The sequence below is a fragment of the Theropithecus gelada genome, chromosome 20, assembly GCF_003255815.1.
Source record: "Theropithecus gelada isolate Dixy chromosome 20, Tgel_1.0, whole genome shotgun sequence".
Taxonomy (NCBI): Eukaryota; Metazoa; Chordata; class Mammalia; order Primates; family Cercopithecidae; genus Theropithecus; species Theropithecus gelada.
In genome coordinates this window covers 24,417,912-24,438,848 of record NC_037688.1, presented here as the reverse complement: position 1 = coordinate 24,438,848, position 20,937 = coordinate 24,417,912, and the positions used below count along the sequence as shown (strand labels likewise).

The window sequence follows — 20,937 nt, the reverse complement described above, 5'->3', positions numbered from 1 at the left end:
GGTGATTTATCAAGTAGTGTCATAAACTTTGCCTTCTTTTGTGTGACCAGTAACCCTGTGACACTGAGACTGAAATATGGAGCCACCAGGGAGGTTGGGTATTGTAGGTCTTATTTTGAAAGTTCTTCAGTTGCTTTTAGAGCAAAGATGGAATGGTTCTTCTCATTTGTTTTATTTTGTCTCTCTCTCTCTAGGATTTGGTCAACACTGGACTCAGCACTTTCCTTTTCTTTATTGCTTCAATCGTACTGGCTACTTTAAATCACAGAGCCGGAGCAGAAATTGCTGCCGTGGTAAGCAAACTCAAATGGTTAAAGCAGGCTGATCTGGGGACCTCCTGTGACCTGCTCTCCTGTCCCTGGCATTTGTCCTGCTCCCCCTCCTATGGCTTTTTCTTTGCTAAAGATGATGTTACTGGGCCAGTGGGGGTCCCAGTCCCTTCAGTGCTGTGGTTCTCAAAGTATGGGCCCCAGAACAGCAATCTCAGCATCTGTTAGACATCCTTAGGCTCCACTCCAGAGCTACTGAGTCAGAAATGTATTTGAATGAACCCTCTGGATGATACAGATGCATACTCAAGTTCAAGAACCCCTGCTTTGGTTCATTTCCAACACAGTCCTTGATGATTGTCAGTGATGTTGTTTAAGAGCCTTACCTGGCCGGGCATGGTGGCTCACGCCTATAATCCCAGCACTTTGGAAGGCTGAGGCGGGCGGATCATGAGGTCAGGAGATCGAGACCACGGTGAAACCCTGTCTCTATCAAAAATACAAAAAAATTAGCTAGGTGTGGTGGCAGGTGCCTGTAGTCCCAGATACTCAGGAGGCTGAGGCAGGAGAATGGCGTGAACCTGGCAGGCGGAGCTTGCGGTGAGCTGAGATCACATGCCACTGAACTCCAGCCTGGGCGACTGAGCGAGCCTCTGTCTCAAAAGAAAAAAAGAAAAAGAAAAAAAAGAAAGAGCCTTGCCTGCCTGGGGAAGGGAGGGGAGGGTTCTTGAATGCAGTCATGATGCCGTTTAGCAGTCACATGACATTTCAAGGTGGAAATGCCATGGCGGGTGGGGACCAGATAATGTAGGACTTTCCCTCTGCATGCCCTGCATTTCTGTATTGCTCTCAGTTTATGAGGAACAGGTATCCTTTTTGTAATGGGGGGATTAAAAGGTTTATAAATGATTAAACTAGCTGTTCTCTCAGGTACCACTCAGGAGATTTGTCAGTCTTAATAATTAAAACTCTGTGCTTCTCACTCTGGAGCTGCTTCCTTGGAGCTGCCCAGTGAGAGGCAGGTGTGGGATGGGGGCTGTGATGTGGAACGTTTGGCCCTGTGGCTTGATTTGGGACCCACATGCAAAACCCTGATTTTCTGTCTACGTTACATTTTGTCTGCACTGTATTTTCTCATCTGGGACCAGAGGCCCTGAAGGTGCAGTAAAAGAGGTACTTTTGTGATTTTTTTTTCTTATAGGTCCACAATACTTCAAAGGAAACCTTAGGCTGTCTTTAGGTCAGGCAAGATTTTCTGTGTGTCACATGACTAGAGACTCAGCCGTGGTGTGACAGCCACACATCCAGCAGGGCTGAGCACAGGCTTTCCTTTGACTCTGAGCCACCCTGTCATATGTATTTGAAACAAGACTTTAGATTAAATGGGGCTGCTGAGAGGGGAAAGAGATCAAAGAATGAAGGCACAGGGTTGTAGTGGTCAGTTGGCAGAGCAGGAAGGGGCTGCACGTGGCTTGGGTCACCACAGAAGCCTTGGGGGGGCTAGGCCACGTGCCCGAGGACTAACTGTGCTGGTGTGTTTTAGATATTTGGCTTCTTGGCGACTGCAGCATATGCAGTGAACACATTCCTGGCAGTGCAGAAATGGAGAGTCAGCGTCCGCCAGCAGAGCACCAATGACTACATCCGAGCCCGCACAGAGTCCAGGGATGTGGACAGTCGCCCTGAGATCCAGCGCCTGGACACGTGAGGACCTGCCTGGATCCTCCTCCCTCCCGTCCTTGTGCCCGTCTCTCAGTCAAGTTTTCTTTCCCTTGTTGTGTCAGATTTCCATGTGATTCAGTTGAATTTTGTCCTCTTTGGTAAAAGTTCATTTTGGGAAAGGGTTTCCCGAGTGGCCCAGTGGGCGGGTCCACGGTGGAGTCAGGAGACCCATGTTCCTTGGTGTTTGGGGCTGTGGAGCAGCCAGTGTCACTGCCCAGGTCCACTTGTGGTCTTACCTGCCCTGAAGCACAGGCTTCCTTTGACTTTGAGCCACCCTGTCATGTGTATTTGTAACAAGATGACTTTGGATTAAATGGGGCTGCTAAAAGGGGGGGAAATATGAAGGAATGAAGGGACAGCATTGGAACGGTCAGTCGGCAGTGGTTCTCAGGCAGCCTTAGGCACCACCTGCTCCAAGTCAGTGTTGAGTCTGGCTGCCAGGATCCAACCCACTCCTCGTCTTCCATGCCAGGGCCCCCAGGCAGCCAGCACCAACCCAAAGGCCACAGGGTTGGGGAAAGCTGATGTCCTATTGGGATGGCTCCCAGGGACCTGTGACTCATGGGAGGGTTACCTTTTGTTTCCTACTCTGATGAGAAATCACTTGATTCTTCCTCAAATGAATCAGCTTCCTGAACCCCAGATTCTTCTCCAGGAATATGGGGACCATCTTGTTTTCCAGTTTCCTGCCTACCCTAAGTACTTTGAGGCTGAACTGCAGATTTTCAGTCATTTTACCTTCTCAGGTAAAAGCCATGAAAGAAACAAGCCTATTCCACCAGCCAAAGCACTTGCCCATTTGCTGGCTTCATGGACTGCAGGTGGGAGGTATGTGGTTGTGTTAAAAAACAGCATGCACATGCGCACGCACGCACACACACACACACCCTCCTCTATGTTAGGGTTGTGTGCTAATTTTCTAAATGCCTGCAAAGAGTTCTAACGTGATTCTGAGCAGATTCGTCTAGGATTTGAAAATACTTGAATTTGCACCAGAACACACCCTTCCACCCATGTTTCAAAAGGCACTAACTGTTGCTTTGGGCGCCTCAGTGTCATAACTACAGACATCATTCTTGGGAGTTGTTGGGGTGAAAAATCCTAGCTGCTTAAGGTTTCTGATTGATTATTGATAAAGTGAAGATTACTGTGTGTGGTGAATGAGTTCAGTGAGTCCCCATGATGCAGTAGTTTTTTTTTTTTTTTAATTAGAGATTAATTATATCTTTTATGGAAAAAAGTTGGTTTAGTTTGTCAGGTTTTCACTCTTTGAACTGTTTTTAATGTTTACAAACCTCACTCTAGCTCTAACATTTTGTGTTTAGCCCTCACCAAAAAGCACTTACTGTGGTAGGAAGATTTTGCAGTAATGTGGAGAAATCCCCAAGATCAAGTGCTGGCAAATGTTGACAGCTTTAGCAGTGTACTGCGTAATAAATAACTCTGAGGGGGCGGCGGGGGTCTTTGTGAGAAAGCGTCCCCTTATGCACATGTGGCATCTCATTCCCCGGGAAAGGATAGCATCTGATCTCACAGTGTTGATCAGGCAACACTGCTGGGCTGGGGGTCGGAGCTGGGGTTAGCTCCCTGCACCAACACCTTGAGTACGATCTGAGTTCAGAGCAGTGGCCCAGGCTATGTGGCTGAGCACCATGTCTGTCTCGGGCTGACCCTGCTAGCCTGTTAACAACTGTCTCCCCTCTGGTCCCACAGAGAGGGCAGCCAAGCCAGCTCACAGCTGGGTGTGCTGCCTGGCAGGTCTGTTGAGTGTGTTTGCAAAGTCAAAACTGGGCTTATCTCCCTTTAAGAGTCCCTTTTAAAATAGGGCCATAGAGGCTCAGCCTTGCATTAAATGGGGCCCACTTGGAAGGACCACCCTGAGCTTTATCAGAAATCTCTTGCTGGGAATCTTGTTACTTGGCCCCCAAAAAAGGCCACCTTTGAAGTGGGATTAAAAACAACACCATTCAGGTGGGCTTGTTGCCCAAGTTTTCCAGTTCACTTCAGTAAAACCACTTGATCATCTGGTGAAAGTGGGAGCAGGTGGTCGGCCTCCCGAGGATATGTTGTCAGCTGCAAGAAATAGTTCCGAAGTCACTGAAACTAAATGCAGATGAATGACCAAAAAGGATGCCACGCCACAGAGTGACTTACGAGTCAATTTGCATCTTCGTGATAGACTCTTCAGAATTATTTATGTCCCTGTAACTATTTAATATCCTTTGTGCCATGAGGCTCCCCCGTGGTTTTGTAAATGTTCTCCTTGTATTTAATTAACTCCCACTAGGACCGGAAGTGGTGCCATGGACACTTTCTAGTTGATGTAATGTGTGGTTGCACATCTCATCATGTATAGACCATGTGGTGACGAAAGTTCTGGAGGGAATAGGGTTGTCCACGGTGAACGTGAAGATGCCTATATTTTTCTTATATTGCCTCTGTGCAAACAGAAGACAATCTATATCTGGGGGCCTTAAAATGACCTCTTGGCAAATTGAAGGAAGTGTTTTTGCATTTAATAGTTTCAGTAGGGACCAATATCAGTTTGGTTTGGGGCATTTGAAGGCTGAGTGACCTTAATTTTTCTCACTGTTCTGGTGGGTTGATATAGGTTTTCACATTTCAAGCAAAACTTGAAGAAACTGCAGTTGCTATGTGCATTTGGATTTGTTCCTGGACACTGTACAGCTGAAACCCTCAAGCATTTGGTGGAACCTCTGGTGGTTTTAGATGGATGCAAACACTGACGTCCTCAGAGAAAGTTTATTTTGGCACTGATTGGGTGGATTTGGTATTTTTTCCCTCTGATTCTCTTTGATATCCTTCCTTCACACTGCTGAAGGCAGGGGAGGGAAATACGCTTTCCCTGCCTTAAAGAGGGATTGCAGTCATGAAAGGCTGAAGATACTTGCTGGCCCCACATAAAGCTGGGAAGAGCAGATGCAGTTACAGATTAAAATCTCGTCAGATAAGTTCGATTTGAAGTGAACAGCCATCCGAGGGAGGTGACTTTTGTCTACAGAAAAAGCAAGAATGTGGCACCCTGCACAGCCCCAATACACATCTTCCTTGGCAACGTGAGCTAAAGCCAGCATGGGCAAGGCCAGCCCAGCTCTGAGGGCTTGGCCCTGGGAAGTCGGCGGCACCCGCAGCCCTTTGGGTCCTGTTACTGTCCCCTGGCGGGAAGGCTCACGCCTGTGGGCAGCCACAGAATGTGTCTGACCTCCACCCTATGTCGGGTGCTTCTGGGAGAGCTTCGTGACTCAGTTGAAAACATTTTGACTCTCTTCAAGTTTGCAGTTTCATCTGTGGTTCTTGGAAGCTGTCCTAGTGAGTCAGCATTGGGTTAAGCCTGAGGAGACCAAGCTCCAACACCTTTGTGCACTCATGTATATGAATTCTTGCTTGCAGTGAATGAGCCCTGAACAACCCTAGTGTGTGCCATGTCCTGCGTGTGGCCCAGACGTGTTTTCCTGTAGATTCACATGAGAAAACCTCACCTATCCATGTGCTCGAAGAGGTGGACTGAGGTCTAATCCCTCTCTGGCAAGGTAAATCGCCAGATTTTCTGTGGGTTGGTCTTAACACCTAGGAGATGAATAGAGCGTGGAGACACCTGACCAATTTAGTGATTCTGCAAGGCAGTGATGATTTAAGGGTTCCCGTTGTCTCATCTGTGTTCAAAACAAAGCAATCATGAAGTCTTTGTGCCACTGCCTGACTGTCATCTTCTCCAGATCTTGTTTACAGAGAAATAATGACGTTAAACAGGTATCAGAAAGGGGAAAAAAGTTTCTAGGCCAAGAGCTACTGGTGGATTCTCTTGAGCAGAATAACAAGTTGCTTCCTGCTCCAGGGACTGCCATTAGCTTGTGAGGTCTCCAGGTGCCTTGTTAGTTCCCAGTGAAGTTGCAGAATCCAGGGTTTTTTCCAGGTTTGTCTTATTTTATCAGCACCCATGTCCAGGCCCAACAGCTTGGTAGGCTGGTGAGGTCCACACACAGTCAGGTCTGGGAGATGAGGGAGGAAGCGGTGGCCTGGAACACCCCGCCTGTCTTCCATCAGCACTAGACAGCTCAGGCTATCTTGGAAACGTGTACTTGGTTAACTGCCTTCCTGTCCTCTTGTCTTTGAAAGCTGTCTCATGTTCCACAGTCAGCCTGAGGGCAAGAGTGGGATGCTGGGGACAGGTCTTCCCCGTGCTATGGGTGAGCTCCTGGCATCTGGCTCAGGAACATGTGGGTCCAGCAGGTGACTCTGAAGCTGGCTTGGCTGCCATCTCAGACAGGACGCAGGCCTGACACCCTCAGCTTTCAGCTTTGTAAACTTCCCTGGCGCTTTATAGAATCTTGTGTTTCTTCTCTTCTCAGCAGATGTCATTCAAATCACAAAACTGTCTGGTCGAGAAAGTAATTTAAAATATTTGACCTTTTATGTTTCTTTTATTTAGAAACTGTGAGAGAAAATACCTTCAATATCTATTACGTCTAGAAGAATGTTCTTCTGAAAGTGAATGTTCTGTTTAATTCTTCTTCATGTGAGTGAGTAGCATTTGTACACTCTTCAGCTTGAAGCGGAATAGCTCCTGTTATATTCTCTTCTTTTGTCTGGGATATATTCTTTTTCCATTTGAATACAGTTTTTCAACCTTTGGGATTTTTTTTTTTCCTTTCTAGTTTTTCCTATTCACAAACATAACAGTAAGGGAAAAAATCACCCACAAGCCCACTGAGTTTGAATCACTCGCAGCTTGCCTAGAAAAGTTTAGATGATGGGTCCTTGAATGGTGTATCTATTTCATAGGGTAAGTTTGTTGTCTATGTTTTTTTATGCTGAGGCTTTAATTCAGGTGACTGCTATCTAGACACCTGGGGTGGCGTGTTTTCTTTGGGATGCATAATACAGAAAGGCCAGGGAGCCTTTGGCTTGGACCCCAGGGAGCTATCGAAACTTTTGAAGTTTAAGTTTAGGAGTAAGAACATATCTCAGACCACCTTAGTCAGCTTTGCTAATGGGATTTAGGGCCAGGCCAGAGTTTCTTTTCCTAACTGTTGCTGAAAAGAGAGATGGTGTGAAACAAGATTCTGATAATGGTTTGTGTGAGATTTGATCATAGTCTAAAACTATCATGTCTTGAGTTGCCTTAGGATGACAGTGCAGACACCCAGTAGGAAGTACCCCATTTTTATCAGGAAAGTCAGTCACGCGAAGGGATGGTGAGGAGACGAGGGGAGAGGAGGGAGACTTGGTGCCCTTGCACCAGGGTGAGGCCTGACTCACGCTGCTTCCCCCCACAGGCCCTGCTTTGCTTGCCTGCTTTTTCCAGAGTCGATTTTGCAAGTTTCAAGACTCTGTTCCCCTCTTTGCAGAAGTGAGGAAGGCAAATACTCAGGGTTTGAAGAGAGACCTGGCTGGCTCGAGGGCTGGCAGATGCGAGGGCAGGACACCTGGGATGGACTTGTAGGCTGGCCCAGGCCCAAAGGGGGCTGCCTGCTCCCAACTCTTTCACTCTGTAACCCATTTTAAAATGAGTTTTTGAATCTTGCCTCAAATTGACCTACTTGGATAAAATCAGTGCTTTTCCTAACTTGATTTTGTTTGACATGGTTCCCTCTAAGAGAATGCTAGGAATTGAAACTATTTGTATATGTTGAAATTTGTAGGGGTTCAGGAACCCATGGCAGAAACATATTTATTTACAAGTATGACTATTTTTTTTTCAAAGTAGGCAATTCTGTCTTTGTATATTTTAAGGCAAATAATCACTTCACCTCTGGTGCCTTCCATGCGTCGCATAAGCACTCTTGTCAATCATGGAATTGGAAAAAAAGATGTACATTTAGTTAAGCCAGATAACACTATTTTTGTAGCATGATTTTAGATTGTGTCCTTTTAATATTGTTTTCAACAATGGTAGTTTTGAGGTTTTGGCCATTTTCTCTTTACACTTCGTATGTATTTTAAAGAAGAAAAAAACAACAAAAAAATTCCCTGGCTATTCCTCTTTCCTCTCTGCTGCTGCTTCTCCCACATCTTGTTCCTGCTTATTTAAATAGTCTGAGAGTAAGAGTATATTTCTTTGAAATAATTATAAGTCAGTATAATTGCATTGGCATTTTTTAACCACTTGCTCAGTTTGGAGCCACTGCTCACCTCAAACAGTACAAAGAAAGTGGTTCCATATTTTACAAACAAAAGAGTAGCATCAGAGCCCTGACCTGTCTTTGGGTGTAAAATGGTGAAAGGCCGGCGTCTGGCTCCTTCCCCTGTGGTTTGGGCTGGTGAACTGAGCCCAGGTGTATTCTCTGGCCCGGGCCCCTTCCAGGATCAGTGCAGGCGTCCTGCAGAGGCGCAGCCTTCCTGCCACTACAGAGTGGGAAGCTTCCCGGGGGACCTCAGCCGGCTCCGGAGCTCTCACCTTCCACTCGGATCTCGTATTGGTTCGTTGTGGATGCTCTGGCTAGGCTTGGTAGCATATTCCAGGCTTCAGGCCTGAACAAAACAGGCTGCTTGCTGTGAGGAGCTAGATGACACCAAGACACAGACATATACTCTTTAGCAGCTCCTTTCGCCTCTCCTTCCTGCAGGGCGTGAGTTATGGCTGGTCCCAAAACCCTTGAATAAACTAGCTGAGCCATTGCAAATGAAGGTACAGATGGATTGAAACATAAAATCGTAGCTTTTGATGTCCTTCTGAAGGGTCAGAATATGTAATTATTTGATAACCAAGGAAGTCAAGCCAGATGGCTAAGTAGTAACTTTCCAATATGATTTATCCGTGGTACTTCACCTGGTGGCACTTTTGGGGGGCAATATTAACAACTATCACATTTTACTTGTTAAGTCTCTTTCATTCTGGCAGTTTAAAGACACAACTGTGGGCTTTCTGAGGCAATGCCCATTGGGCAAACTTAGGTTTATGTGTTTGGTTTTTCAGCTACGGAAGCCCTGGGTGGGTGCCCCCTGGCTGGCCTGGCTCTCGGGTTCAAGTCTGTATGTCTGGAGTGGGTTGGGGCCCCAAAGCTTTGCTGCTATTGATTTGTCCCCGACAGCAGGCAAAGCCTCACATTGCCCTCAATTTTCCCCCTTTCATTTGAAGGACCAATTTTTCACGGTACTTGTCTTGATCTTTTTCATAGTGTTCAAATCTGTATTTTTGTATGTAGAGGAAAATAATTTTCTCAACACTAATCGTTAATAACTATTGTATTAAATCGTCATGAAGGAACTCTTGTTTAATAAATGGACGTGTAAGGATGTCGTTGTCTCTCCTCACTCTGGCTGGCCTCCTCTGCCCCTTAAAGGTTATGGATCCAGTTCCTGAAACAGGGCTGCTGTGTGGAGGTTGAACAGAGCCATGATCCTCGGTGGAACAAGGCCTCTGTGACGCCAGCTTTGCCGCTTTGCCAGGGCTGACAAGGTGGAACGTAAATTCCACCAGGGGCCTCTCCGCTCCTGCACACCCAGCTTTCATATGCATTTTCAGCATATGTGGTGTGTGACAGTTTGGGTGGAATGTCTTGTCTTTTCCCATCAGCCTGGACAAGAACGCTGACCTGGGTCCTCCAGGGCTGCAGTTCTCTGGGCTGTTAGAGAGCCCCAGGGTTCCCGCTGCCTGAGGCTGCTGTGAGACACTATCCTGATATGTAAGTGAGAGGGCCCTGGGCCAGTTACCCGACCTTTGTCTCAGTTTCTTTGTTTGTAAAACAGGATAGTGTGAGAACTAGAGCCAGGGTCCCCAACCCCTGGGCAGTGGACTGGTACCATGGGGCCTGTTAGAAGCCAGGCTGCACAGCAGGAGGTGAGTGGCAAGCAACTGAGCTCCACCTCCTGTCAGCCCGGCAGTGGGATTAGGTTTTCATAGGAACACGAATCCTGTTGTAAACTGTGCATGCTGTGGATCTAGGTTGTGTGCTCCTTATGAACATCTAATGCTTGATGATGTGAGATGGAACAGTTTCATCCTGAAACCATCCCCTCCCACCCTCACCCCAACCTACCCCCCAATCCCCAGTCTGTGGAAAAACTGTCTTCCACGAAACTGGTCCCTGGTGCCAAAAAGGTTAGGGACCACTGAAATAAAGGATTAAATGGTAGTCAGATTTCATGTGTATTTTTGCTAACACTGAAAACTGACAGGATCCACACTGGCCTTACCAGCTTGTACTGAAGCCTGACATGATACCCAACAGTATTACTCCAGTTTTTTCAAACACACACTCCAAGCAAGTGGTCAGTCTGGCTTAATTCATTATGGCTTTTTTTTCAGGGTAAGAGATTCACATGCAAGAGAATAAGGCTACAGATGCTCCAAACATGGGTCCAGAACTCTGGCTCTTTTGTGAGGCCTAGAGTCACAGAAAATGCCATCTGTTAAGAAGCTGCTTTTGTATAAAAAATATATAAAAAGTTACAAAATTCCATCAAAGACAGATACACAGTATAAGTCGTTAGGTGAACACAGAAGGCTGGTCTCATCTCCCGCAGTGGCCCATAGACCTGCCCTGGGGTCTGGAAGTTCACTGTCCTGAGGGTCCAGGAACTCCTGCCTGCTGCCTGGGCTCTAGGAAGAAGAAGGGTTTGGCTGGGCCCGCCCAGCTGCCCGTGACACTGTCACTGTGACGACACTGTCACTGTGACGTCACTGTTGTACCCTCTGTCTTCTGGTCCAGTTAGTCTATGAGCTCTTCTTTGAAACAGTCTTAGACCCAGAATGGTCATCTCACCCCCAGAAAACATGGTTTCCAAGGGTGGGAGGTGTCAGTTATGGGTGTGGAGCCCCACTCTCCTGAGCGACAAGGCAAAGGTCAGTTTCTCCCTGCTTCACGAATGAAGAGGGAACTGGTGCTCCTTGAACCAAAGATTCTTGGAAGGGTCATTGTCACCAAAGTGCCTGGCGTGGGCAGGAGCACCAAGTGCAGACAAACCCAGCGGGGCCTGGCGGGGCAGCCCTGTCACGGTTTCTGTCTTTGTTCCTGTTAGTGAAACAGAAGACCCCCGACCCCCACCACCTAGCAGCTTGGAACGCCTGCTGCCCAGGTGGAGACAAGGCTCTGCTTTGTCTCCTTGTGCTGGTTTTTGGCAGAGAGGTTAAAGGGCTGAAGGCTTGTGGGACAGAAATGGGGAGAAGGGGTGGGACACCCAAGATGCCCTCACACGCAGCATGGTCAACAGTGCTGAGCTGAGGGGCAAGCCTGGTAGGCTGGGCTCAGGCAGAACCTGAAGCTGTGGGGGCCTGCTGTGTCTGCAGCCCCCTCTGCAACTCAGAAGTCCAGGCTTCCCCTCCAACGCCAGTGTCCCCTGTGAGGCGCAGGAGTGGAGGCCTGTGTGGCTCAGGTTGCCAGGGCACCCGCCAGGCCTTCAGTCAGAGTCCGAGTCGGAATTCTCTTCTGAAAGGAAAGCAGAGACGATGCTTGGCAGGAGGCTCAGGGCAGTGGTGCCCGGGAATGGTCTCTGGGGAAGCACAGCTGGGTTGCTGGCAGGAGCCTGGGTGTAGGCTGCTCACAGCTGACGCTACCATTCCCAGTGATCGCTGGCATCAGGGCAGGCCCCAGGCCTGAGGCCTTCCAGAGGCAGCAGCCACTTTCTGTTGGTTTTTTTTTTTTTTTTTTTTTTTTTTGGATGGAGTCTTGCTCATCACCCAGGCTGGAGTGCAATGGCACGATCTCGGCTCACTGCAACTTCCACCTTCCCGGGTTCAAGCGATTCTCCTGCTTCAGCCTCTGGTAGCTGGGATTATAAGCGTGTGCCACCACGCCCGGCTAATTTTTGTATTTTTAGTAGAGATGGGGTTTCACCATATTGGTCAGGCTGATCTTGAACTCCTGAACTCAGGTGATCTATCTGCCTCGGCCTCCCAAAGTGCTGGGGTAACAGGCGTGAGCCACCGTGCCCGGCCACAGCAGCCACTTGCACCTCCAGGGTGTGGGTACGGGTGCAGGTGGGGGTGTTTCCACCCCAAGACTGAAGCCCAGGTACCCCTTCCTCAGGCCCAGCCCCTCCCGAGTCTCCCTGGGCTGTTCTCAGCTGGGCGGGTCAGGGCTCTACCTCTGCATCCCAGCTCTATCCCCACCCCCAGGTTCAGCAGGACAAGGTAAGGATGATGATTTTCTTGTCCCCCAAACTAAATATCCTGGAAAATCAGCAAGCCTCTTTTTAGCCATTTTATATCTTCAATCCCCTTTCCCAATCCTTGTTTAATATTATAATCAGAAACAATTTTATAATGGTAAGGGTCTGCCTATGAGGTGTGCCTCGAGGGTTCCTGAAATCCCAATACTGAAGGGAGCTCTGTAGAGCCTTCTGGAACCTCCACCCCAGAAGGAAAAGCACCAGAGTCACTAACCCCCCACTCCGCCCCAGTGCTGGTTGCTACTTCCTGATGTTCATCCCCTCCTTGGCCAGCCTCTGTCTCTCAGAACCCCAGTCAGTCCCCACGCTGTCACTGGCTCATGGCCGGGCCCAGGGCTTGGGTGTGGGCAGCCTAGTCCCTAAACCCCAGCTCTGCCCCTTACTCCTCTTCCTGGGCTGCACTCCTCAGATTTTGTGGGATTTGCTATATTCAATTTTTTGTTTTCCCCCCGAGACGGAGTCTCGCTCTGTTGCCCAGGCTGGAGTGCAATGTTGTGATCTCAAGTCACTGCAACCTCCACCTCCCAAAATAGGCGATTATCCTGCCTCAACCTCCCAAGTAGCTGGGATTACAGGTGGGCACCACCATGCTCGGCTAATTTTTGTATTTTTAGTAGAGATGGGGTTTCACCATGTTGGCCAGGCTAGTCTCAAACTCCTGACCTCAAGTGATCCACCCACCTCGGCCTCCCAAAGTGTTGAGATGACAGGCATGAGCCACTGTGTTTGGCCGCTGCATTCAATTCTAACATACAAGTCAGGAATAATTTTACAGCAAAATAATTGTTACATATGTGAAACTCTTCAAATAGTAAAAAAAGAAAAAAAAAAACCTCCCAAGTTTCCACTGACGTTTACTAATTGTTCCCTGGGCTGGCTGGCTGGGATCACTTGCTGTGGGCAACTGGGAGCAGGCTGCAGAGCCAGAGGAAACCGCCTGGGAGCTCTAACCTAGTATTTGCCAAGGGATGGAATGGGATGAGTGGCATTCATTTTGAGCAAAAGGACAGTTTCTGGGATTCACGAATCCCCATGGCCCCAGCACCTGGCTATTAGGAAACTAGTGTCTCTTAAGCCTGGTTCTGCCTGGGGAAGATCCCAACCACAGGGTGGGGCCTGCAGGCCCTTCCAGAGCTGCCCTTGTCTACCTGCCCAGCCACAGGCACTGCCAGCACAGGGGCACATCCGCCTGGTCCAGAGAAGCATCTCCCGGGCAGAAGCACCTGCTGTCTCTGCTCTCAGTTTTCTTCCCGCACCAGCCTGGTCTCTTCTGCCTGCACCCTCTACCGCCATCCATCAAGACCCAGCTCTAGCGTCCCCTCTGGAGCCTCAGGCTGGCTGGCACTCAGTGTGGGCCTGCTTTCAGCTACTGTATCCCTACTTCTATCGGCTCCTGTTTTACTGTTGTCATTGCTGTCCCATCTGGCCCCTCCCCTGGTATGGGACACATCTTGTGTCCGTTGCCATGGTTTCTGGGTCTGACTGCTCTCTGGCCTCTGAGCTCCCCAGGGCAGGCCTGGATGGGTAAGACAGCAGAGGGGCTGGGTTGGGGGGGTGGCCACTCTGGATCCCAGGTGGACAGGTGCCCTGAGAGTGACTGGCTGCCCAGGGGGGGTCGTCCAGGGAGACTTGGCTCAGCCATGCCCACTGCTTGCCCTTCCTAAAAAGGCTGGGGTGAGGGGCACAAGGGGAATGAAACTGGCTTTGGATCAGTGCTGCATGAGAGTAGGTGAGAATGGGCTGTAAAAACACTGCCATGGGGAGAGAGGAAATGATCCCACCCCAGCCTCAAACTAGCCGGCCATCCCCAAGGGAGGACAGGCCCCTGTTGCAGCATTGCTGGGGTGTTCAGGCCGGCCGCTCACCTTCTGTCTTGTGGGCTGTGGTCTCATCTGCAGAGTCCCCTTGTTTGAGGAATTTGGCCACGTCGTTAAAGATCAGGTAGAAATCAATTGCAAACACGATGGTAGCAAAGAAGCCAAATACCTGTGGACAGGGTGGATGGGACGTATCACAGCGCTGACTCCCTGCTCCGGGAGGGCTGCCCCAGCCTTGTGGCCCATTTCAGACCTGCTTGGACAGACAGCCCGAGTGACAGGCACAGACCCCTCTGAGTAACAGAAGTGGGAAAATGAGCTGTGAACTTGGTTTGACAAACAGCCTTTCAAAACTCCGGGTAGAGTCAATCTCTAATGAGAGGACTTTGGAATCATCATCGGGACCCACATGAGACCCCAGGGGGGCCCCAGCAGGGAAAGGCTCTGCCCCAGGTCCCACCCTAAGTGAGCAGCTAGAGTGGCATCTGCAGTTTCCGGAGGGGTGGGGCGGCTGCTCACCCCAGCGGCTTTGGAAGCCCCATCCGAGTACTTGGCGACGGCCGTGATGGAGATGGCAAAGTAGATGAGGGCTGCGGTGACACAGCGCAGGAAGTCCTGGGGAGAGAGGGACACCATCATGCTGCCTTGAGCCCCCTGGAGCTGAGCACAGCATGGGGAGGAGGCCTGGCAGCCTGGTCTTGTTCCCAGCCCCAGGCCTAGCACCTGAGGGCTCCTACCCCATCCTGGCCCTACCCACATGCCTAGGCCCTCGTCCCACCCGCCAGGTGCCTCTGCTGCCCTGCCAGCAGCTGACACTGCCCTATCCCAGGTCCAGTGGGACTGCTGTCCTAAGCTCTGGACAAAAAACTGTGGATCAGGCTGCAGCCTGCCCTGCGACGCGGTGGAAGCAGAAGTTGGAAACACCTCCACCTGCTCCCTTGCTGTTCTCCGATGGGGAGATCTGTTTCTGCGCCTCGGCTTTGCCACACTCTTGTGGCCGATCCATTTATGGATCACAGTTTCTGCTGACCTGTCCTTAAGATGGGGACACTTGGGAGGTGCAGCCCTCCTGAGGCAGCAGATGCTGGATATGAAGTCAAGAGACAAGGGTTAAAGTCCAGCCTTTGCTGCCCTTTCTCTAGGACACATTTCATTCAGCGAAGTCCACTGGGGTCTGGGCCCTCACAGGTGACAAAACGAGGTCAGGGTTGCCGATGGCTGAGGTCTGGGTAAGCCCTGCAAGTCCTCAGTTAACCTGTCCTGCCCGCGTGGAAATGGCTTGAATTCCTGTGGTGGCAGCTCATTCCTGCAAGCCCCGTGGGGAGCACCAGCGCCACCTGGTGGCCAGAGACCCCTCTCCGGGTTCCCTGCCTCAAAGACGTGCTCTAGAAGCACCAGAGCCCACTTCAGATCACAGGGCTGCTAAGGAGTGGAGCTGGGATGATCTGAAGCTTGGTCTCTCCATCCAGTTCTAACCAACTGCAAACTCCAGCACACTGGAGAAAGGATAAGGGCCCAAGTGCATGACTCCAGACTCCTCATTTGGTCACTTTGTGCAGGGTACCCCTCCCTCCTGGGGCCCCTGTCCTCACCATCATGGGCCAGCACAAGCCCTGCCACTTGTCATTCAGCTGCATGGCATCAGCAAAGAGGAAGAACAAGGCCAGCAGGAACTCCAGTAGAGGTGCTGTGAGGAAGGCAGATGCTGAGGATGCCACATAGCAGATAAAAGTGATGAACGAGAGACCCTGCAGGGAAGGAGTTTGAGGTAAAGTCAGAGCCTTTTCGTGCTCCTTGCCCAGTGCTCCTCTGAGCCAGGCCCTGTGGTCAGGATAGAGGAGGCTCCAGCAGGGGAAGCCAACTGCTCAGTCCCACAGCTGGGAAGTGGCAGAGCCAGATTAGAATCCCAGGCCAAGCGCAGTGGCTCACACCTGTAATCCCAGCACTTTGGGAGGCCAAGGCAGGTGGATTGCTTGAGCCCAGAAATTTGACCCCCTCTTGGGTAACATGGCAAAACCTCATCTCTGCAAAATATACAAAAATTAGCTGGGCGTGGTGGTGTGTGCCTGTAATCCCAGCTACTGGGGAGGCTGAGGTGGGAGCATCACCTGAGCCCGGGGAGGTTGAGGCTGCAGTGAGGTGTGATCAGGCCACTGCACTCCATCCTGGGTGAGAGAGTGAGAGACTCTGTCCGCCCCCCCTGCTGAAAAAAAAGAACCCCAGCATGGCCCAGGCCCACGCCTATGCTGCCTCCCAGTCCTGGGCATGGCCCTAAGTCCTCACCTCACCCCACCCCAGCTCCCTGCCAGGACCGAGTCAGAAAGCCCCAGCCTCCCAAGCACATCCACTCCACTCTGCCCTGTGGAGGGAAATCAAAGTTAGGAACCAGTTTCCAAAAAGTAACACCCAACACTGAAGACGTGCGCTTGTCACTGAATGTAAATTTCACCTTGAAAACAAAAAACAAATCTTGAATCTTAGTTAATGATATGCATGCTGAAGTGTTCAGAGTTGAAATGTCCTGATGTCTGCAATTTATTTTGTGTTAAAAGATAAAATGGATTGATGGACAGATAGATAAAGCAAAAAAACCTTTTAGCATTTTAATGTATTTGCAAATTTTCATAATAGTAAGAAAGGAACATCCAAGAGAGGGTGCGTTGGCACTGACCTCAGGCCCTGCTGCCTTATTCACACAGGGCCAGCTGTACTTGAACTATAAGAATCAATAAATGTTCACTGCGGTCTTGCCCACAACTCTGTAGGTGGGAAGAGCTGATGCAGGAGGATGTCCAGCCCTGGTAAGTCCTGCAGCTTAGGTGCGCTGCAGAGCAGGCCAAGGTGACCTGTTGGCCAGCCTGGGGCTCCACAGTGCCTGGTGCCCTGAGGCTCACGGGCATCTCCTCTGACCCTCACATCCACCCATGAGCACAGCCCCACTTTACAGATGAGAAGACTCTGTTACATGGCTAATCAGAGGCTACTAGAATTTGAACCCAGGACTGGCCGACCCCCCCGATAGAGTTCTCTTACCCACCTCCCGCTGCCCTCAAGATGGAGTCTTGCTCTGTCTCCCAGGCTGGAGTGCAGTGGCACAATCTCAGTTCACTGCAACCTCCACCTCCCGGGTTTAAGCGATTCTTCTGCCTCAGCCTTCCGGAGTAGGTGGGATTACAGGCGACCGCCACCACACCCAGCTAATTTTTGTATTTTTAGTAGAGACAGGGTTTCACCATGCTGGCCAGGCTGGTCTCGAATTCCTGACCTCAGGTGATCCACCCACCTCGGCCTCCTAAAGTGTCGGGATTACAGGTGTGAGCCACCGCACCCGTCCCAGACAGAGTTCTTAAGCAACTTGGCCCTGTGGGTGTTGGGGAGGCCATCTGTCCTGGTTTCTGTCACTGTGGCTGCATTTGAACACGTCCATGGCTGAGTAGCTTCTAGTGGGTGCTGGAGGCCCCATGGGGACACCCAGATGCCTCACAGGAAGCACTGTGGCTGCTTCAGACAAATGAACTGCAGGGATCCCAGGGGGTCCCCAGGGCACCCCCATTCGCTCTGCACATGGCCTTGGGTGCAGCTGAGCCCCCTTTGGACAGATAGACTAAGGCATAGACAGGGGCTGGGAGGCTGCTGGGGCCTCCCAGGAAGGCCTTCCGTGGGACCGACCCAGCCCTGGCCCTCCCCTTCCTGTCTCCTATGCCCAGGCCCCAAAGCCTAATTCTGGGGATTCCCCTCTCAATTCCTGTTTTCTCATCCCGCGATTTCTGGGGCCACTTCCTCTCTCTGTTTCTGTCCATGTCAGCCTCTGCACTTGCTTGGCCTGGGGGTGGGAGTGAGGGGACTAGGGAGGCAGGAGTGCCCTCAGCGGCTCCTGTGAACCCTGAGTGCCGACCATTCACCCTTCCTTATCCTCCCTGACCTGGATTCCTGACATCTGCTGGGCCCAGGGTGGCCTCTATGCTCCTGCTGGGCATATGCCTCCCCCCATGAGGTGGTCCTGGGTGAGGATGGGGGGCGGTTCAAGTCCCTCAGGGGACGGTGGATTCGAGGCTTCTCCCCTCAAGTGGCTCCCAGTGGTCTCCAGGGTGGGGCTGGGAGTGTGGACTTGGTGTCTCACTTGGGCGTTGGGCAGGTGGCCTCTGGGCTGACCGCGGGAGAGGCTGCAGGACCACCTTCTACCCTCTGCCCTGAGCGACCAGAGAGAGGTCCCGGAGCAGAATCCCCCTCCCTCCTGCCCCCACCCTCCCACCCGCTCTCACTGGGCCCCTCAGTTGAGCCACCTGTCAAATTAGGCGCCTGAGCGCTCTCATCTGTAAAGTGGGGACGTGGGCAGGAAGGGCCAAGTCGCTGGGATCTAAGCAACAAGTGGCCGCCGCCGTGCGCATCCCCCTGCCTCTGGTCCGGCCTCTCCCTCACCAACCCCGGCGGCCCAGCGCCACCACCACCCCACGGAGAACAGTGCGGGCGCCTACGATGTCCAGAGGACAAAGAATCCCCACCGGCCGGGGTAGGGACGAGCGCGGAGTAGGAAGGAGCCCGGCCGCGGAGGGGAGGAGGGCGATGAAGTCACCGCGGGGCCGCCTCACCCAGTCCCGGGGGTGGGGGTGTCCCTCCCGCTCCGCACGGCCCCCGCCCGCTCGGCCCCGCCTCCGCCCCTCAAGTCGAGGCCCCGGCCCGCCCTCCCCGCGCGCAGGAAAGCGGACCCCGCCGCGGCCCGGGAGTCCAGGAGGACCGAGCGGCCTGAGTCCCCGGGGCCCAGAGAGGGCGGGGGCGCCCGGGTCACACAGCGGGACCCACCTCCCCGGGCCCCGCCCGCTTCCCAAGGCCCCCAGCTCTGGACTCGCGGGGACAGCACCGCGGATGGCCTGGGCTCTGGCCCCGCCCCGCCGTCCAAAGTTTGGGGACCTCGGCCCAACTTCGCCGGGCGCCCAAGAGAAATCGGCCGAGGCGGCGCGGGGAGGGGAGGTATCGGAGTACAGCGGCCGCCCCCGGACCCCACCCGCGCCCCGACGTCCTCCTCCAAAAGGAGCCGCGCAGTCTCAGCGGGCGGCCGAGGGTCCCGCCGCACTCACCGACTCGGCCAGCAGGAGGCGGCCTTTGAGAGAGCAGAGGAAAGCGCGCGCCGGCAGTAGAGCGCGGAGCCCGGGGACAGCGGGGCCGGGACGGGAGCTGCCGGCGGGCTCGGGGTCCGGGTCGGGGTCGGGGTCTGGGGGCCACATGGCAGCGGCGGCGGCACGGCCGGGGCTCGGCCTGGAACCCCTCTTCTCACGCCCGGAGGGAAGCGGAAACCCGGGCTGTGCGGAAGGAGGGTAGGCGACACTGCCTAGCGCAGGGGCGCATCCCCCGCCGCCCCGCCCCGCCCCGCCCCCACCCGCTCCTCCGGCCCGCCCCTCCCCCTCGGACCCCAGCGGCGGGGGATGCTGGGTCCGACCCGCCCGCGCCTGGGCCTGGGGCCTCTGCAGACTCCGCCTTCTCCCTCACCCTGGTTCGGGCCGCTGGAGGCTTCCCGATCACCGCCGCGGCACCCGTTCGGAGCTCCTAGCCGTCTGCCCCTATCCACAAGGGCTGTCTATACTCGCTGTCTCTGGTCTAACTTCCTGCCCGTGCGCGTGTCTGGAATCCGGGAACCCAGGCGTCTAAACAGCAAAGACCCCGGCCGTGATGTCAGCTCCGCACCCCATGTCCTCTCTCTTTCTTGGGGGCCGGAGTTTTCTTGCGACTTCCTTGGCCACCCCTCCAGTCCTCGGCCAGCCCCACCCTCCTCCAGGGCCTCTTTGTTGGCTGTTCCAGGCCTCGGTCCTGCACCCGCCTCCCCCAACCCATTCTTGGAGGACTCTCAGACCTGCAAGCGCAGCTCCAGGCACACACACAGACACACACACGCGCGCAAACACACACGCACACACACACAGGCAGGCACATCTGCAGGACTTCCTGACCTGCAGTCCCCCAACCCCAACACATCTCTCTCTCTCTCTCTCTCTCTCACACACACACACACACACACACACACACACGCCACGTTCATGCGTGCACGTCTGGAGAGTGTCTGGAGTTCAGCGTGATCAAGACCCAGCTTGCTGTGCCTCTGTGAAGGGCACTGCCCCCTCCTTTCCTTCCACCCGACTAGCAGAGACCTGCAGGTTGTCCTTGTCCGTCTTCACTGGCAGTCTGTAACCAAGGTCCTCCCACTTTCACCTCCTGTAGCTTTCTCTGATCTCTGTCCACTTCTCACCACCACTAGATCCGAAACCATTCCTGCCCGCTACCTGCTGAACTGCTGTGATGGTGTCTTTAAGAGGCCCTTAGGTTTTCTCTCTCAGCAGCCGGGAGACAGCTTGTACCACAGTACTGCGCACCCTTGATATAATTAACTCCATCTTAGAAAGACTTCATTTTATATTTCATAGGGTGCTTTGTCAACAAGGACAAGATGTTTTGTTTAATAAAAAATAGAAGGTCAGGTGCTGTGGCTCATGCCTGTAATCCCAGCACGTTGGGAGGCTGAGGTGGGTGGATCACGAGGTCAGGAGTTCAAGACCAGCCTGGCCAATACAGTGAAACCCCATCTCTACTATAAATACAAAAATTAGCTGGGTGTGGTGGCACATGCCTGTAATCTCAGCTATTCGGGAGGCTGAGGCACAAGAATTGCTTGAACCCGGGAGGCATAGGTTGCAGTGAGCCGAAATCACACCACTGCACTCCAGCCTGGGCGACAGAACAAGACTCCATCTCAATAAATAAATAAATAAATAAAGACTGCATCCAATGAAGCACACTGTTCCACTCTCATTTCTCACCAGAGCACTCTGTGAGTACAAAACAGCAGCCCAGCAGCCTTAACTGACAACCATCCCACTGCCATACTTGATAAGAACTCTGCATCTGCCTCCCAAGGCTCTGCCCCTCAAAGACTGCAAGACCCTCAAGCCCAGACCAGGATTCCTTTTGTCTGCTTCCTTCCCCTGGGGCTGGTTCCTTAACCATTTCTC

At 52.3% G+C, this 20,937-nt stretch overlaps 2 protein-coding genes across 7 annotated transcripts in view; one reads left to right on the top strand and one right to left on the bottom strand.

Annotated features, from left to right (window-relative positions):
• Nucleotides 1-9,248, top strand: part of CMTM4 (CKLF like MARVEL transmembrane domain containing 4) — an 81,983-nt gene extending 72,735 nt beyond the window's left edge. Inside the window, exons 3-5 of one of the 2 annotated variants that reach the window (XM_025369701.1) lie at nt 195-293; nt 1,813-1,973; nt 6,668-9,248. In XM_025369701.1, coding sequence (XP_025225486.1) covers nt 195-293; nt 1,813-1,973; nt 6,668-6,689 — 282 coding nt within the window. In that variant the 3' untranslated portion in view covers nt 6,690-9,248. Of the gene's footprint in view, nt 1-194; nt 294-1,812 lie in introns of both variants that reach the window. The other variant, XM_025369702.1, reaches the window with a different exon arrangement.
• Nucleotides 9,249-10,088: 840 nt separating this feature from the next.
• On the bottom strand, nt 10,089-20,623 carry CMTM3 (CKLF like MARVEL transmembrane domain containing 3). Of its 5 annotated transcripts, none has more exons than XM_025369703.1 (6): nt 19,412-20,623; nt 19,015-19,236; nt 15,532-15,687; nt 14,459-14,554; nt 13,988-14,108; nt 10,089-11,380 (listed from the first exon to the last, which is right to left on the bottom strand). In XM_025369703.1, exons 2-6 carry the CDS (start codon nt 19,159-19,161, stop codon nt 11,352-11,354), a joined length of 549 nt encoding a protein of 182 aa, XP_025225488.1. In that variant the 5' UTR covers nt 19,162-19,236; nt 19,412-20,623; the 3' UTR covers nt 10,089-11,351. The 5 variants fall into 5 exon arrangements, with proteins under 5 accessions (XP_025225488.1, XP_025225491.1, XP_025225489.1 ...); XM_025369706.1 differs by having other exon boundaries at nt 10,089-11,377; nt 19,424-20,623; XM_025369704.1 differs by having other exon boundaries at nt 19,518-20,623.
• Between the last annotated feature and the right edge of the window lie 314 nt (nt 20,624-20,937).